The sequence below is a fragment of the Aulostomus chinensis genome, chromosome 7, assembly GCF_037954235.1.
Source record: "Aulostomus chinensis isolate RoL2024-O1b breed Wild chromosome 7, RoL_Achi_v1.0, whole genome shotgun sequence".
Lineage (NCBI taxonomy): Eukaryota > Metazoa > Chordata > Actinopteri > Syngnathiformes > Aulostomidae > Aulostomus > Aulostomus chinensis.
In genome coordinates, this window is record NC_141326.1 from 28,764,957 (window position 1) to 28,783,725 (window position 18,769).

Sequence of the window (18,769 nt, forward strand, 5' to 3'; positions counted from 1 at the left end):
ACCGCTGCTGTCTCCACACTGTCGTGCTCTGCGTGTTCACGGGTCTTCCGGGCTGTAGTTGGGGCGGTTGACCCGGTATCAGCACCGGTGGTGGGGGAGTGAGTTAACTCACCCAAAGTGACATGCGTAAAACAGTTGGCTCTTGGAGTTGTGGAGCTGAAAACATCCCGTTCAGGGTCTGTCAGCTCGGCGGCGGCTGCATGGTGATATGATCAGCGGGGATGCGGTCAACAGTTTGCCTGGAAAGCCAGACTGAAGGCTGACCTGACTGATTAAGAAGATCCGGTGAATTCTGAGGTTTTCTGTGTTGGGAGGGAAGATGAATGTTGGTGGCAGTTTGATCCTGGAGCAGCATCTCTCCTCTCCTCTCCTCTCCTCTCCTCTCCTCTCCTCTCCTCTCCTCTCCTCTCCTCTCCTTCTACAGCATCGGCAGTTGTACAGTACACATAGGGACGTTTATCCATCCGACGATATATCGTTCCATAAAGAATATCGGCACTTCCCGGGTATCGGCAGACATTGGTTTTGGTCTGATGGCTACTCTTTGTACCACTTTTGCTCAAATATATTCTTCTCTGCTAATTTTAAAAGAGACAACAACAACAAACGGACTAAATCTGTAAATTTCGGCCTCCTTGCTTCTTATCTATTTATCTTTCGTATGTATTCTTTTATATCAACATTATATATATAAATTTTTTTTATTTTTATTTTTTTACTGCTGGTTTGACATAAAGAAGAGTTCAAATGTCATTTTGCTATTCTCTAACCCGTCAGATTTGAGTTTGGTGTCGGTGATCAAGCAGCGCTGGGTTTGGGACTTCTGCAGTGCCGGTTGAACTGCCTCCATACAAATACGGCAAAAAAAACCCAAAAACAATCTATCAATATATTTTTCCATTATTTATTGATATTTATAAACCTTGCAGAGGTTTCATTCGTTACGCTGTAATACAGAGTTTAACGTACAGAAGTGGGCTGATATGAGCAACATCACTCGACATCGTTGGAGGGATGGATGTTGGTGCGCTCACACGGAGTCACAGCTAATCATCATTGATGTGGATATAATAACTATGTTGGTAAAATGCTAACATTGGAACAGAGAGAACAGTCTGGAAAATGAATGAAATTCAATTTCTGTTACATTGGATTTGAGAACAGTATGAGGATATTGGTTATTGACAATTACTCAACGACACCCAGCCCTAATGATCATATAACAGACCAAGCTAATAATCTGCATAGTAATGAGAACGTTCTACGGCTGACTGTCAGGAACTTTGTTCAACTCAGCTGATACGATCACTTTCTGCATTAATAGCTGCCAAAGCCTTACGTGATCTCTGGAGGAGGTGGGGACTGAACCTGCAACCTTCTGATTTCTACACCTGAACTCACATGTTACAGCGTCCAGAGGTTTTGTTATGTTTGCCTGCCGTTTTTGATGGTAAAGGAAGATTGGAAGCGGCCGCTGTCACCACCAGGTTCATAGCTCGGCTGCTCTGGTGCTCGTGACTGAACCACAGATGGTGATGTGTGCGTTTCCAGCAGGGAGGGGTCTTTGTTACGTCTCTTATTTGTCACCTGTATGGGAGATATGACATCGTACCATCTGGCCTTTTGTTTAAACTGATGCGTTTGATAAAACGAACACAAGCACAAGTGTGTAAGCTCACAAAGCACCCAGAGAAACAGGTTTTGTTTGTAAAATGTCAGATAATAGAGGGAACGACTCATCTTCGGATTGTTTTCACTGCCTTCCAGCTGTGGAGGATAAAAGTTGGGTTTTGATTTGCTCATAAATGCAATCGCGTGGAGAAGTCTTGGAAACCTGGTTTTTGACAGACTGGGACTCAGGGCTCCATTATGTTTCCGCTGACCTGAAATCAGCTGCTGCTGCTGTTTTACGTTGGTCTAAGATAAAAGCCTGGTAATGGAAGAGGAAAGCAGCCTGATAATGACCTTAATGATCCGGAGATCAGAGCCCGTCGAGATGTTTCTGCTGAAAAGAGGAAGCCTCTATCAGGACAGAATTCTTTCTGTTCTCTTGAAATAACGGCAGCATGAAAGAAGAAGGGGTGCAGCCCTTCGATTCTTCTTGGCCGATATCTGACCGCTCCAGCTGGGAAACGTGACACCGAGTGGGCAGGCCGAGAACCGGCGGTGCATCCCTGCTTTTAGACTTTAAATTCATCTCTTTTCTAACTCAACGCTGTTCTCACACAGGCACATTTGACCTCTCGGCCATGTGACCATCAAGAGGAGGAAGTAGATCAGTAGTCTCCATGTACAGTGATGGCGTTTGAGTCCCAGAGAGGCGGTTCAGGTTGCTTCAGCCCTGTGCGCTGGCGCAGTTCAGCGGAGGAATTGCGCAAAATTATCATTTGGTTTGCTTTCGCACTGTCACTTTGTAAACAAACATCACGTGGTTCGAGATACCGCCGGAATCCCAGTCGCTTCAATGATGGTGCAACTCATATTTCATCCTCCATGCTGCTCCGCACCTCAGAGGGACATTTCAGTTGGAGCTTTATGCTTTATTTTTTATTTTTTTAGCCATAATTATGCGTTAGTGATGTCATTAACTACCCAAACTCCAGCACTCGCGTCCAACCGTGGTGACTTATAAACCTCGCCTTTTTATACCCATTTATACACTTCAAGGAAAGGAAAAACTGAAAAAATAACATCACCTGACCCGTCCTCCTTCCGTCGAGTTGTCTTCGCTTCTGTCAGCGTCCTCACCCGAATGTTTCAGCCAAGGAAACCTTTTTTTTTTATTCAGTCTGTGGTTCCCTTGCAAGTGGAGGCGGGGGGGGGGAGTTGGTCCTCTCATCAGCCCAAACTGATGTCAGACCGGCTGATGCCACTTTCGTGTCTTCTGATGTGATATTTCCGTCACCCTAACTTTCGGTTTACCTCGTGTTACTATGGAAACACATCGTTTCATCACGTTTTACCGTGTGTATGGAGCTGGAGGCAAGGATGAGTCTGGCCTGCGTAGGAAGACCCCGCTGCTGGTCTCATTCAGAACGTTGTGAACCCAAACACAAACATGTCAAACTGTTAGAATATTAAATATGTAGTATCTTTTGTCTTCGGACATTTTCATGAATTTTTCAGGGATCTCCAGCAGTGACTCGGCTGAGGTCTGCCCTGAGTGCACGCGCACGTGTTTTAAAGTGAGCATTTAAGCAGACATTGAGGTTAAACCGTGTATCTGGTCTACCAGATGATGTTTTCATCCACAAGCTGGCGTCATGTTTGGACAGGCAGGCGTCCACAGCTTAGCCAGTTTGATCAAAAAAAAACAAAAAAAACCCTACCATGGAGCATGTTTTTATTTAGCTTCTGGCAGAGTGGACACCCTCAGTCGCCTCAACTACACAAATGTTACCAGCGCTGAGCTGGTGGGCGGTGTGATATTCTCACTCTGGTGTCTCTGCATGTCGACCAGCGAGGAATTAAGTCTGAGATGGATCGCATCCTTCAGTGAAAAGTACTTCACTCAATAAAACCTTCGGCCGACTCATCACGCGTGTATTCAAGCAGAAGACCTGACAGATTGATTACCTCAAGTTCAATACTGTGTGTGAAGGAAGTCCCACAGTCTGCAGCAGTAGCGCGCGGCCGTCTGATGCCTATCACTCCTGATCACAAGGCCTGGATGACACACACACACACGTGCGCACGCACACACACGCACACACACACACACAGATGGACGTCCCTACAAAGAGCGAGCTCTGCAGGCCTTTCGAGCTGCAGCATCAAATGAGTCCTGCCGATTTTTGGAAAATGTTTTCGTGCACAAAGACGTGTGTGATTCCGTCGCCGCAGCTGTCATCTGATCTGAGCGGCGCGCAGCGGAGAGATAGCCATGACCTTTGGGCACAAAACATACAAAGTGTATCCTGTCGAAGAATTGACGTGTTGCGATGTGGCTGTATTGAAGCTGGACGCTGGCCCGCTGAGAGGCCGGTCGATGGGTTACAGCTGATGTTTCATTTTTCACAAAGAAGGTGAAGAAAGAGACGGACAGACTTGCTGGAGCGAAGGAACCTCGCTCCTCTGATGTTTCTGTGCACATGCGACATCAAGTGCAGTGATATGCAGGTTTATCACACATACAAGCTGGATCGCATCAGGGGGTCCGAATTTGATCTCTGGAGGTGATTTTTTTTTTTTAAAGCGATGCAACAAACAATTAATTTGTTTAATAATCCGCAAATGAAAAAAGATTGAGGTGAGCAGAAAAAAATAGCTGGTTTTGTTCAACCAACTGTCCAAACAACCTCGACGGGTATTGGATTTATAATCTTTCTACGAATACGAGAAATCTCTGGCAGCCTGAGGAAGTGCAGCGCCAACTTTCAGGTGTGGAGCCGAAGAGTCCAGAGATCAAAGGGCTTTTGTGATGTCGGCACTTTTGAGGTGCCGGACTGAGATGACGTCATACAACTCGGGGCCCGGCCCCTCACATGACCGGCGGTGCACCAGTTTTGGGGGCCACTGGGTGAGAGGCGGGGATTCTGTCATTTCATGAAGAAAACCGTGTGATTGGCTGATGACTCAACTCATCGTTTCAAGGAGAAAAAACTGCCAGAAACTTTAAAGACGTTCTTTGCGAGTTCTGTTTTAGTTCAGATTCTGCGTTGATAGGCTGATATCTGTCAGAGGCATTGTGTTCAGTCCTGTCTGACCCACTAACTTCTCAGCCGTGCCCTCCCCCCCTGAAGTTCTGGCCAACCCAGCCGGATTTCTAACCATCAACCGCTATCACGGCTCATTCAGGGGAACATTCAGCTCCACTTGGCTTGCCTTTGTAACTTTTTTAAAATGTGTTGTTGTGCTCTGCTGCACCATTTCCCCCTGAAAGTGAATCCACACATCTGATTGTTCTTGCTGCTGCTGCAGGGAGAGCAGAAGCTGAATGCCACGTTCTTGCATGCAAGTTAGTTTCATGGCAAACTGGCCTCAGGCAAGATCATGTATTGGTACAAGAAGAAAGTGTGGGAATAGATGTCAAGATTGGAGAATAAATCTGGATTCGAGCCAACTAGACTGTAACTGGGTGACACATTTTCATAACATATGACTGTTAGTCGCACTGTGAAAATGAAACATCGGAAATCCTCAGTGACGGTTGTGTCGGTGATTACGGGGCTCTGTGTAATTCTGGTATTGTTGAATTTATTCTGCTACGTGTTTTGTTTGTAGTTGGTCTTTGCTCTGTGGCTTGTAAACAGGAACACAGTATGAATGGAATGTTCCATAAGATGCTCACGGTAACGCCTCCATCAAACAGTGTCTTCTCCAGGATGAGGGCAGTAGTTGGGCTGCTGCCGTCGGCGTGTGTTGGTGAGTATTTCAGGACAGACGGGTGGCTCTGGTTGTTTGTGAAATGTCACTATTTCACTTGTGTTTCCTTCCAAGTCAAACAAGCGCAGTTTGGAGTTCAAGCAGGACTTTAATGGAACTGTGTGGATTAAACCTGACTGCTCTGTTTCCCCTCCACTCCGGCTTCACCGTGTGGATCTCTGAGCGTATCGATTCTTGATCCTTCGCCATTTAACTGGACCACAGTGAGAGGCATAAAACCAACAGATCAAGCTGGTCTCGGATAGCGGGTCCAAGCCACGCGAGGCCCAGTGGGGGTCATGGTGACTGGCCACATTAATGAGTCTTTTCATCTAATTAAGGCACCGGGCAGCCATGGTAGCTTCACCTGGTGTCCTCAGAGCTCTGTCACATGACCAACCACATCACCTCCGGCCCCCACAGTTCGCCTGCTTTCATCTTTTGCAAAACCACTTTCACCCATCGCTCTGATTGCTGCGGACAGATACGAGGACATCCTGTTAATTAGTGTCCGGTGTTTGATGTCTGTCTCCTGAGCACAGTGTGTCTGTGTTGCTTCGGTACGGTAAACCTAAAGCAAACCTGCAGTTGTGCTGTAAATACAGACGCATATTGAAATCTGAGGTTTATCATGAGTTTTATTTAATGTACACACACTCAAGCACACACAAAATCTACTTTAATTTCAAATTCAAATGCCTTTTTTTCAGTAGTTATAGTACTTTTTCAGTAGTAAGAAACCATCAAGGCCTTTGGAAATGTTATTTTAGAATATTTCTTTATATCTGGAAATTCCTGGCTTCCAGAGCGGCACCGTGCGAACTCCCGAGGGATATCCAGAGAGCGCATACCTCTGCCAAGGCTTCTGGCTCTTTTACAATAAAAAAGAAGGAAGCCATTTTTTTACAGCGCTCATCATATCTGTTCTGAGTGGAATGGGTTCGTCCATGGCCTCAGCTACGCATCTCCGTGTACTCAACAAAATTTGGTCTTGTAGTTTTTGTGTGATCCTGCTAAGAAGCCGGAGGATCATCTCACAAACCCCTTCAGAGCGACTGAGCTCCTACATAAATGAAGCCAGCAGAATTGGAAACACAAATGTGCTCACAGGTGTCGACTGTGACGCCTGCTCCACACGCAAGGATGCTGAGGCACCCACTGAGAGACGTGTTTGAGGTGACCGGAGTGGTCTTGATGAAATATACATTCAAAACAAGTATCCAGATGCTAGAGGTCGTCTTGAACACTGATTAAAGGATTTTATAATCTTTACTGAAGCTGACAGGAAACCATTGGAGGTCACTTTAGGATGGATGAGATGTTTTCTTTCCTTCTGCTTTAGCACACGTGCTGCTGCTGCTGCTGCAGTTCCAATGATCTGCAGCTATTTTATAGCCTTTTGAGGGAGACTGGAGAAGAGAGACTTGTCCATCCCGCCAGCGATGAAAGCAAGCATAAGTCCTCCCAGTGTCTCCCTCGGAGAGGAACAGTTGCACCTCACCAGTGTTTCAAAGGTGTTAAAAGGATTTTTTGTGACATTACTGATGTGTGATTGAGAATGAAAATCAGGGTTTGAAACCAAAACAAGAGAATGTGCAACGTGCGTCCTGTGCCAGACGTTTCACACTCATTTCCTCTGTCGGGACGACTGCGCCAACAATTAAGGGAGCTTATCTTCGTCCGGTGTCATTAACTGATGAAGAACTATACAGTTCCAGATGTGAGAATTAATCTCATGTTCTTAGGTGTTTCCCAGCATGTAGAACTCTATTGGACCCAGAATGAAGCCCTGAGGAACCCCACGTTACCCTACTACTGATAATTCCATACATGAAATGACTTGTCATAATTGAACACCCACTAAAATCAATTTCCAAACATAAGTCATAATTGTGACCTCTATTATTTACTCTTTTATGTGATGTTAGTTCAGAATAATTGCTCGTTTTTTGTTTGTTTGTTTTTTTTACCAGGTGCCACATGAGATCATTGTTCAAGTTACATATCTTGCAGCGTATCAGCTGTTGCTCTGATTAATATGAGCAGAATATTTTTGGGTATTTTTAGACAACGGTCAGGAAAATATATCCTAAGTTTGGGATAGCTAAATAAGAAGAAAGTATTAAAAAACAGAGCAGAAATGTCACAGTAAAGGAGGAGGGCTCCTTCTAGTGATTTGATCATGATGGATGACTGCAATACCTTAAATTTAATATATTTATTAAAATCGTTCACACTCCTGTTGTACTTGTTTCAGGGTTCCCCGTCCGTCACAGCTTGTTGTTCTACTTAAAGACACCCAGACTGCTGATGTTGTGACTCCCTGTGAGGGAGGACTTCTTCGTCTCATTATTGGATGCGCATACATTCCCTGGGTTCAAACACACAGAGAATCTTGAGGAAAATAGTTGGGAGTTTAGAGGATGCTGCAGGTGCTTCAAAGGTGGATTGATCAGAGCAGCTTGGCTTTTTTTAAAAATCCCAGTTGGCCTTATTGATCTGGTGTTATCCTCCCAGCAGGATCGGTTTGTGTTCTTCATTACCGCGCCTCCTCTAAAGGAGGGATCCTCTTTATTAGCTGTAGTATCCAGCGCCACAGACGACTGCTCCTGGGTAAACAAAGCAGACCTGCACATTGGATGAAGAGCTAAATGTCAAGCTTGATGACTGAGGTTAGGTTTGGAGGTGAGGTGACCACTCGCTCCCTGACCTGAGGCTCTGCGATTGAAGAAGACCAGGAGGTGTTTCCTGCTGCTCCAGTGGAACCTGCTGCCTGGGGGCTGGCTGGAACATTCCTGACCTAAAGATCATGTGGATTTCTCATGTTATGAGTACAGATGTCACCAGCTGAACTTCTGACACATTCTCATGTCGACACTAAAAGAAATAATCAGTTTGTTTTTATCTGCCTTGTCAGACATCGTACTTGATCAGTCACCTACAACAGTTTTGACTTCAAATAAAAGCAGTAAAACAGTTATAATACTAATACTTCCATCCCTCCATGTTCCCCCTCTCCCCCTGTTCAGAGTGGTGGGGGTGGAGCCTATCCCAGCAGCCTTCCCCCTGGACAGGTCACCAGTCCATGGCAGGGCCAACACATAGAGACAGACAACCATTGGCTCTCCCAGCCATGCCTACGGTCAATTTAGAGTCTGGATTAACCTGGTCCCTCTTGATGTCTTTGGACTGTGGAGGAAGCTGGAGTACCAGAGAGAACCCAGCAGGAACAGGGAGAACATGGAGACTCACCCAGAAAGACCCCGTGCTGCAGCCGGGGCTCCACCCACAACCTTCTTGCTGGGGGGCCACAGTGAGGACCACTGCTCCACCCACAACCTTCTTGCTGGGGGGCCACAGTGAGGACCACTGCACCACCGTGCCGCCAGTACGAGTATTTTAGTGTTCCAAAGTAACAATCTATTTTGTCTAGGATTTGGCATTTCCAAGTTGGAATCGATTAGCAGGAATCAATATCAGAATTGATAAGCAGAAAAGCAGAATCCATACACTGGGAATGAAAGTCAACCCGAGCTGTGCTATTATGATGGGTCTGAGGGCGGTCTTGTCTTTTTTTTCTAGCTGTTATGATGCTTGGTGATAGACCCATTCACACTGGTTATTGAGGGAAAGCTGGTAAGAGAGAGACCTGTGAGCGTCGGAGCAGGTACGAGTAACATCTCATGCTCAGCTCGCACGAGAAAGAACATTTATTTGGTTACGGCTAAAGTTGACCATTTTTGAATGAAAAACAGAAGTGGATAAGAACTGGAATCAATACGTTTCAAACGATACGCAAACATTGTTCTGTCAAACGTGCCTGTGAGAGAGACGTAGATGTGTGGTGCTGTTCAGAGGAAGTCTAAGTGACTGCCAGAAGCCAGCTAGCAGTCATTCTGGTTGTGATAAAATCCCATTTGATGCTCTCCTTGTGTGTTTCAAACCTCTGATGGTGAGTGTATTGAATGTTCTTTTTTTTCCTCCAAGTACATCTTGGAAAATGTAATCTCAATTGCTTTTGTAGATGAAAGCCCCCCCACCCCCACCCCCCGCCCGCCTCTCTCCCCCACCCATCTCTTTCCACTCCGTTTCCACATACAGGTATTTAAAGCCCTAGCCGCCATGTTTAGGTGGCTGTGATGTAACTGGTGGGATTTCAAATGTAATTCTGGTGTCGAGGAGGGACGCTCTTGTAAATGTTTGATGAAGAAGGAGGCACTCTGCTCGGGCTGCCCAGACGTTTCCCGGGCTGCCCACAGTGGAAAGGGCTTTTTAAAGAGCCGCCCATCTCTATCAGGGCCAGGTGGAAGCCCTCGGGTGCACATGAATCAGAGGGAGGTTACCATATCCATGTAAGAGTGTGCACTTCCTCCTGCACATAAAAACACACAGCCAGTTGCGTGCTGTCTGTTTCTTGCAGTCTTCTTTCCTGCCTCCACTCATCAGTTCTCTGGAAGCCAGCAGTGTACAGTATTGCTTTTTATCAGACGTTCATCCCATTTGGCAGGTGGGGAAGTCGCCCACTTCTCACTCCTACACAAATTCTTTTGCACCAGTCATAAAGGCCGATATGACCAGGCCTGATTCCATCGCTTATTATCATTTATTTAAGCTGGAGAAGGGCCAGTGGGCGTGTCCTGACAGCGAGGCAGCAGAGCGTGGCGTTTTACCATCTGGGCCTCACTGGGATCAGCGAAACATGAGTGCCTGATCTAGATACATCACTAGCCATCAACGGCTTCAAGACACTCGCTGCTTGTCATGCAGGACAGGACAGGCGACAGAGTGCTCGCCCTGCAGCTAGCATGATAGCAAGAGTCGCCCCCCCCCCCCCCCCCCCCGTCTGTCTCTTTCCCTGCCAGCAGCGTACTATGTGGACAAAGTCATGCTGTTGTCATTACATACAAACAAAATACACATTTAAACTGAAAATCCCACCGTCTTAACTTGGAGAGAAAAGAGCCGAGTGGCACGATAGACGTCTGTTGATGCATTAGCATACATGTAGCATGTAGCATGTAGCATGTGCAGCACAGTTAAGCTGCTGATAGCAACTTAATCAGGTTGATGATCCCTACAGTTCTGCGCAGCTCTGAAGGTGCAGCCAGGTGGTTGTGTTGCATGCCGGGAAAATGACATACAACCACTGGGGTGTGCATCCAGATGCACGTGTGGTTTAGGCAAGGAAAGCACTTTGGTTAAGGTTAGTAAATGATCATGGTTTTGATTAAACATTAATGAAACTGGGCTTGAAGTCGCTGCCGACTTTCTGTGGATTGAAGTTTCCTGAAGCAAGTGCTGCTAGTGTCTGAACATAAAAAGTTCATGAATGCTGTGGTCACCACGACTCCTCCTGAATCATCCACGCTGATTGTGACACTCTAGAATGCTAAAAATAATAATGTGCAGTACTCAGTTCATAGTTTGTATTTAATAGCCACTCACAGAACTAGGAGGAACAAACTCTCAGAGTACTGCCCGTAGTAATACTGCAGTTTGTTCATGGCAGAGTTGGAGAGTATTGTGCTTAACTTAAAAATGTATATGTAAGGAGACTGTACTTTTACTCCACTACATTTACTACAGATACTAGTTTCTCTGAGGAGAAAAACTTGAAAACTTTATCATAATATTTGAGGCTCCCAAGCACTGGACTACACAAACCACAAGTACAGTGTGTACTTTTACCACATAATCTCGATATGAAATAATATTCTACTTTAGTAGAATTTTGAACGGAGACTTTTACCACAGTACTGTTTTATTTGGGTATTTCTCCCTTTGCTTAAGCAAAGGAGCAGCCGCTGCTACTTCTTCCACCTCTGCTTCGTAGCTACGTTAGCTTTTTGGCGCTAACGCTTGCACTTATGCTTCAAAGATCATTAAAGTGGTGCTCATTTGTGAAGATCATTGCTAAACAAAGGCTGCAAATCTCAGATAATGTACTTTTCCCTCGTTTATTTGACATCCAAAATTCAGTGCCTTCAGTGTTCTCATTGATTTCTGGTGAAGGGAACCTGCGGCTACACCAACGCCTGACTTACAGAAACACATCACAACTGCTGCACTACAACTAATGTGACTGGATTAGACTCGCTCCAAAAGTGCTTCAGACCACTTAAATAGAGCCGGCCTGAGTCATCATGACTCAAGCTGGTCTGGGGATTAACGTCTCCGCTGGACAAGCTGCTGATGGCCGCTTCCTTCCGATTGTTGAGTCTTTCTTGGTTGCTGCTGCAAAAGTCTCAGGTCTGTCAATGTGAGATTTGGCAGGAGCACCACCCCTGCCCTCCAGGCCACCTCCTCTTGACGCCTGGACACAGTGAACTAAAAGCAACAAGCCCCTCCGCTGCTGACGTGACATGTCGGGTCTCCCCCTTCCCGAGACCTGGTGGCTCCTTGATCTCTCTCCTCTCAGCTCTCAGGCAGCTGTGACTTGTCATCTCCGAGTGCATATTTAATTCCATCTGAACTCTCCTACTGTGGAGTACCTCGGTAGCGCCGAGCATCTGCTCTGCAGTGGGACTTTTCAGTGCATTTATCCATCGCCATGTGAAGAGCAAAGATTGGAGTGTCATGTAAATTTGATGTCAGCCTCGGCTGTTGTTGCTGGCACCCGGGGAGTGGGGGAAAAAAAATAGGTCCTGTCTTCTCCTTGTGTTTGAAATATGAATGGGCTCCACTTAAAGCTTGATTTTATAGTCTGTTTAATGTTGGTGTCACGGTTATGGAACGAAATAGCTTTGTTAATCATGTCAGAGGAGGATTATGGGTAAACAAGTTGTCCGGGTCAGTGAGGGAGCTAATTAGGCGAAGTTTGATGATGTAATAACTTCCCGCGCTCACTTTTGTTGCTTGAAGTGGGAGAAGCAATTACATTTTATGTTTCTTTGTTTTCTTTTTTTCAGAAACTTGCTGGACAGAGACACATTCTCCAAATCGGATCCCAGTAAGATTGCCTCTTATCACACACACACACACACACACACACACACACACACACACACACACACACACCTAAACATTTGCATGAGACTTTCTGTGCTTGTATCATGCCACATTTGTTCAACCAAGAAAAACGCCACTTTTGTCTTCACTTCTAATTTTAAACCAAATGTGAATGTTAGTCAGGCGGCTCACGTCAGCCAGTCAGCTTCTGTCAGCTGCTATCAGAGTTCATGAGGTCATGAAAAAGTCAGAAAAATCATGGAATTTGAAAACGTCAAGTGTGTCGATTTATTGTGGTTTACAATATTGTGGTGTGTGTACTTTATTGTGTGCGTGTAGTTTGGTGGAGTTTTAAACAGAAGACGTTTCGTTGTGAGTCGCACCGTAAAAACCCAGTTGGGGCCAACAGTTGGGGGCGAGTAGCAGTTATGACCTCACGGTGCAACACGTCGGTTTCACACTGACGTTCAAAATGTTAAAAATAAAGGAAAAGTAGCTGAAAGATTCTACGGTTTGCAACTGTGTCAGAGTGAGAGTGATCGCTGATATGATCATCATAATGATCATGTGACACCTTTTACTGACTGACTTCGACCACGTGATGCTCTCTGAGATATTTATCGCGCCATAGAAAGCTTACATCCAGGCAAACCTTCCTCAGAGGATATTGGCTTTAATTAATTTCCTGGACCTGAGAGCTCGCGTTTCTGTCTTTGTCCATGTGCTGCTTTAAATCCATAATCAGAGGTTGTCAGCAGAGAGTCTGCGTGGCCGTCCAGGTACTGGACACCAGCCAGACACAAGAGATATTTTATATTTACAGTACATAATTTAATGTTGCATAAACCCACATGATCAGTAATTGGAGGCTTTCTGAGGAGGAATTTCTGTCAGTAATTGGAGATGTAAAAGAGTACGTTAAAAACCAACTTAAATACTGCTAACAAACAGTTACGTCCAGACACAAACATGCACCACATGCAGGCAGATTTTAGTGCGAACACACACACACACACACACACACACACACACACACACATGCACACACACACACACTGCCTTGGCTGTGTGAATCAGTAGACATTTGCATATGTCAGAGGTTGTATTCGTCACTGCTCCCTGCTTCCAACGTGAGTGAGGGAAACCAGATCATCCACACACACACACAAACCAGCCACTTCCCACACACACACACACACACACACACACACACACACACACACACAAAAACACACTCCTCCTCGTTCCCTTGACAGAACAGCAGGGGTTCAATTTGGAAACTGGTCCAGTGGTTCTTAAAGGCCCATTCTGAAATCCCCACAGTAATTTTCCCTGATAGAAAAGTGTAAACGGGTTTATTGAAGACATTTTTTTTCGTTTTAAACCTCCAAAATGACTTCTCAATTCATTGGTTTTGAGAGAAGCCAAACCTGTAAACACTCGGGCAGCGTTCCAAACTTTTTGGAGAAAAAGAAATGTGTCAGGGAGTGTTGGGTGACTGTCAAACTGAAAAAGTTGGCATATGGGTTTCTTACTTTTTGCAACTGTTAATGGTCGAAATAAAACCAAATAATGCGGAAATTGTTTTTACATTCGTCATGGTTCTTCTACACTTTCTTCTCACAAAATTTAACACGGCACTGTTTTTTCTAGTGAAATGAAAAATGATAGTTTCAATGATTATGTTTGCAGCGTTTCCAATCCTAGTACTCCCCTCAGAACAGGACATGTTTAATCAGAGTTTATCACCCAGCGTGCAGGTCAGCAGATCATTTTTCATGACACAGAGCTAAACTCCATCCCCTGATGAAAATAATAAACCTGTGTTGCAGTCATTTGACGTCAGACTCATCGGAATAACTGGTAATATTCAAATAAACGGCCCCTCGTGTCAGAAAAAGAACCACTTGAAGTCATTTTATGCAGGAACGTGTCAGGCAAAAGCAAATATTTGGTAAATTTATGAACATTAACCTCCTAAACCTTGCCTTTGCTCCCCAGTGTAAAAAAAAAAGGAACTGGAAACAGCTGATAAAGTCTTGGTAAAACTCGGAGCATTAAAATGCAACTCATCTTCTTTGTAGTGTCCATAATTTAAAGGTCATCCAGAAACCCTGATTTTCCAACACCTCACCAACGCAGCATTGGGCCAGAAGCTCTGGAATCCTAATAAGATAAATGGATCTTCACCAAGGGCTGCACGGTGGTGCAGTGGTCAGCACTGTGGCCTCAGAGCAAGAAGGTTCTGGGTTCGAGTCCTGGCTCGGGCACGGGATCTTTCTGTGTGTGAGTCTCCATGTTCTCCCTGTTCCTGCGTGGGACTCTCTGGTACTCCGGCTTCCTCCCACCGTCCAAAGACATCAATTTGAGGACGAGGCTGATTGGATTCTCTAAATTGACCGTAGGTGTGAATGTGAGTGTGAATGGTTGTTCGTCTCTCTGTGTTGGCCCTGCGATGGACTGGCGACCTGTCCAGGGTGAACCCCGCCTCTCGCCCGTTGACGCTGGGATAGGCTCCAGCCCCCCCGCGACCCTTACTTGTAAGGAATAAGAGGAAGATGACGATGGATGGATGGATGGATCTTCACCAAGGTCGCGAGTGGGTTCTGAAGGTCCAGAACGCTGCCGGCCAACATCAGTTGAACGCTGAGGCGCTGAGCAGTTTTGAAGTCTCATTTTGACAGAAGTAGTCAGTTTATCCAAATACAGCCTCGTAGCAAATGTGCTGTGACGTTTTCTGCCCAACATCAACAGAGGGAAGCTGCTGGGGGGGGGGGGGGTCCTGTCTCCTGCTGCAGGACCTGGAGTTCACCACCCTCCCCCCCGTGGGCCAACACTGACATGTCGCTGGAAGTCCAGGCCTTTCTGCTGGGCCTGCTGGACCGGCAGCCCCTGATTTTCTACAGGGAGTCAGGACTGGAGGACTGTTGGTAGGAGGACTGTGCTGGTCTGTTCTTGCTGAGATTGTCGCAGAAAATCTCAGAAACATCGGTGACATTTCAGTTTGGGCTCCAGACTGCAGATTTTCAGCCAGATGCATGCTGTGTCTGCAGCAAGAGTGTCCACCTCCAGGCAAATACGCATCGCGCATACTGAGTTTATGGCTGCAGGCTGATGGAGAACGAGCAGAAAATGTTACCTTCCGTTGTTATCTCAGTTCACTAAACGTCTTTGATATCCAATATCATGGTGAGAGTGTGAGTTAGTTGAGGCCTATTGATCTGTTTTTATGTTGTGAGTGAAAACATGTCACACCCAAATACTGAGATAATGAGAGATTGATTCAGCGGCGCATGTGTGAGAGCGATCAGCCAGACGTGCATCGTGGATGTGGGAGACGATGGCTGCTGCTGCTGAAGCGCTGAAGAGTGGGGGCCACAGGTGGGCAGAGGGGACCCCACTTCTCCAAGGTCACCTGACAGCGCTAAAGACGCCATCGCTGACACATCCATTATGCATGGCTCTGCCTATTTATAGCTCTCACGGTGACTGTAAACTGATGCCACACGCGGCTCTTAATCACCCCACAATCTCATCAGCTCAGTGCTCACAACAGAGAGCAAATATGCACAATTTTGGGAGATTTAAACAAAACAAAACAAAAAAATCAGCGTCACGTACAATAAAGTTTTCCTGTTATTTTCAAATGAAAGACGAGCTCTCGCTGCCTCTGCGGCGAGGGGCGCGGGTCCCATCTGTTCAGGAGCGTGTAAGAGTTCCAGCCTCTGAGGAAGGAGGACACCCCAACACCCGTCAGACTCTCAGTGTCCGTCGGACAGTGGGAGTCTCGGCCTGATGGCATCTACAAGCTGAGCGTGCAAAATCCAAATATTATCACGATACTGATGATCCTGATTTGGATGAAATCAGCATTCAGAAGTTTCATCTCTAAAAAATTTGACGGACATCGGACCAGTTTGAAGTATAACAAAAGTTCTATCTTTTTTTCCTCTGCTCTTTTTAATGGGAACGATTGGAAAAAGATGCTAGCGCTCATAAATATTCACAATCAAGAAGTTTCTCTCCTTGGAAAATGAATGGATGAATAATAGATGGCCAACATTCTGATTAACTCTCGTTCAATACGGAAGCTCTCAAGTATTGAAGTATATCAAGTATCAAAGCATTTCAACTGGAACCAGCGCCGCATACTGGGAATATATCCAGTTGCTCCGGCGTCCACATGCAGGCGTGCGCACAGATGAGCTTCTTAAGTCGTTTCCTGCTGTTTTCCTCCGTTGTACCTGCTTTGTTTCTGTAACAGACTGTGACAGCTCTGTCGGATGAAAGCCCTCTAAAAATAAACATGAAGGCAGGGAAATACATGCTCTGAGATATGTTGAAATAGATGTTCCTTTTTTTATCCTTTATTCATCCAGGTGAGGCACGCACACATTTATGTCAGCATCACCTTTCCTCACTTAAAAATCCTCCCCCGCGTTGCCACGTGGGAGCTGCCGGGGGACCCGGCGGTGCTTTTAGAGTCGATCAGCGTGTGTGAACCCCTAATTGATGAGTCGTGGACCGGACCTTGAAGCATCGGGCAGCGGGAGAGGAGGATGAGCATCCCTGCCCACCCCAACATTTATGCAAGGAGGCACTTGTGCTGCGTCCATGTCTCTGCTCTGCTGACAGATACTGGCCCCAGTCACACAGCATTAGAGCGCCTCAGCAGAGCCGCACACATACACAAAAAAGCCCACAGGGCCTCAGGCAGGCTCGCGTACCACATTCATATTAGCTTATAAAGCTGAACAACAATCCGGTGCCTCTGTTTTGTGCATATCTGTGTGTGTGTGTATGTGTGTGTGTGTGTGTGTGTGTGTGTGTGTGTGTGTGTGTGTGTGTGTGTGTGTGTGTGTTATTTCCAGCTGTGGATGTGCTTTGATCAGAAAAGGGCATTAAGCAGATGGGAACATACACCACCTCTTATATTTATAGACTGTGTTTGATGCGTTATTATCTTTGGCCTCATCATCACGCGTGTGAAGAGGTGAAAGTGCGCGGGTTCCTCCGGTGGGGGTGCATCGCTATTCACCACCAATGATTTATGTCCCCCCCCCAACAATAACATAGAAGCCATGTGTCATCTGATGCAGCATGGGAGGATGAAAGGGGGAGTGTATGGAGGCAGCTGAGCCCCAGCAGCTCACAGCGCAGCGCCCATAGAGCAACATACGCAGCATCCACCCTGACAATCTGCCAGAACACCACACCTTTGGTCTTTGTGTTTGCTCGCACAAATGCTGTGACATTTGAGCAGGAAATAAATTATTCCTGCTCTCGACATGAGCTTCATTTTGAAAGATGAAATGTTTGTTTGTTCTGGAACAACAACAACAACAAAAAAATAACAAATCATAGCTAGATTTCGAAACATGTTTTTCACTCGCAGCTCCATGTGTTAACAAATCCACCACTAAATCTGTCCTGTCAGTTCGTCTGTTGGTGGAAGCTAATTAATTTAGGCATACATTCACAAGTCTTAATGATTTAATTCATGCTAATGCATGCTGTCTCAGTGGAAGGTGTTGCCTTTATAATCAGAAGTCACAAAATCAAGACAATGACGGGATTCTGTTGTGTTTGATTGTGTTTGGGCTCCTCCTCTAAACAGCTACTCTCAAAGTTTTTATTAGAATTAGAGATTTCCCACTCAGAGGTCGATGATCAGGTTGATATTTCGCAGTTTTAAGTCACCCAGCAGGCACGTCTGCAGACAGCCCGATTTTTGTGCCGTTCTCCTCGTGTGTGTGTAGAAACCTGTTCATTTGTTTATGCGTGAGTTCTCACATTTTTATTATCTCCCTGAAACTAGGGGACGCCCGCATCTGCTGAGACAAAATTTAGTTTTCATTCATACACCCCCCCCCCCGAGTTTAGTTTTGATTATGTGCAAACATTTACTGAGTCCATAAAAGTTTTGTCTGTTGTAATGTGAACACGCTGCGTTCTATGCACTTTATTAGAACAAGAGACACGGTTGTGCGCACTTGTGAATTATCTCTGAACTTTTAGATATTTTAGAACATGTGAGAAAGAAAGAAAAAAATTACATTTAGAGAAAGAAATATTTCTAATATTTTGGCCCCCCTCCAAAATATCCTCGTGTGATGGTCAGCGGTCTCCCTGATCTCTGAATGTGGGTGTGGAGACAGTCGTCCCTCTGCACCTCCCTCTAGAGAACCACAGCGCCATCAGCCATGCTGCGGTGTAACAGTTGTGTGTGACATAAATCAATGCTGCTAAAATGCGAGTGTCGTTTCAGTGCCGTCAGGTACGACCACGGGCATCAAAATGAGGGAGAACGACCACAGAGCGGCGTGGCTGCGTGGGCCCCAACACCCCAACGCCTCCTCCGGGTCTCTCATGTTTAGGTTCACTTATTAAAACAACATTTCTGCCTTTTCTTGGTCAGACGCTCTTTCAGAAATCAGCTGATCGTCTTGCTGTTTTA

General features: G+C 45.8%; 1 protein-coding gene across 1 annotated transcript in view; it reads left to right on the forward strand.

Moving 5' to 3' along the window:
* LOC147259379 (copine-8-like) overlaps positions 1–18,769 on the forward strand; it is a 61,134-nt gene that overhangs the window by 258 nt on the left and 42,107 nt on the right. The window contains exon 2 of the mRNA XM_086209744.1: positions 12,273–12,313. Within this exon, the coding sequence (XP_086065870.1) occupies positions 12,273–12,313 (41 nt within the window). The remainder of the gene's footprint in view (positions 1–12,272; positions 12,314–18,769) is intronic.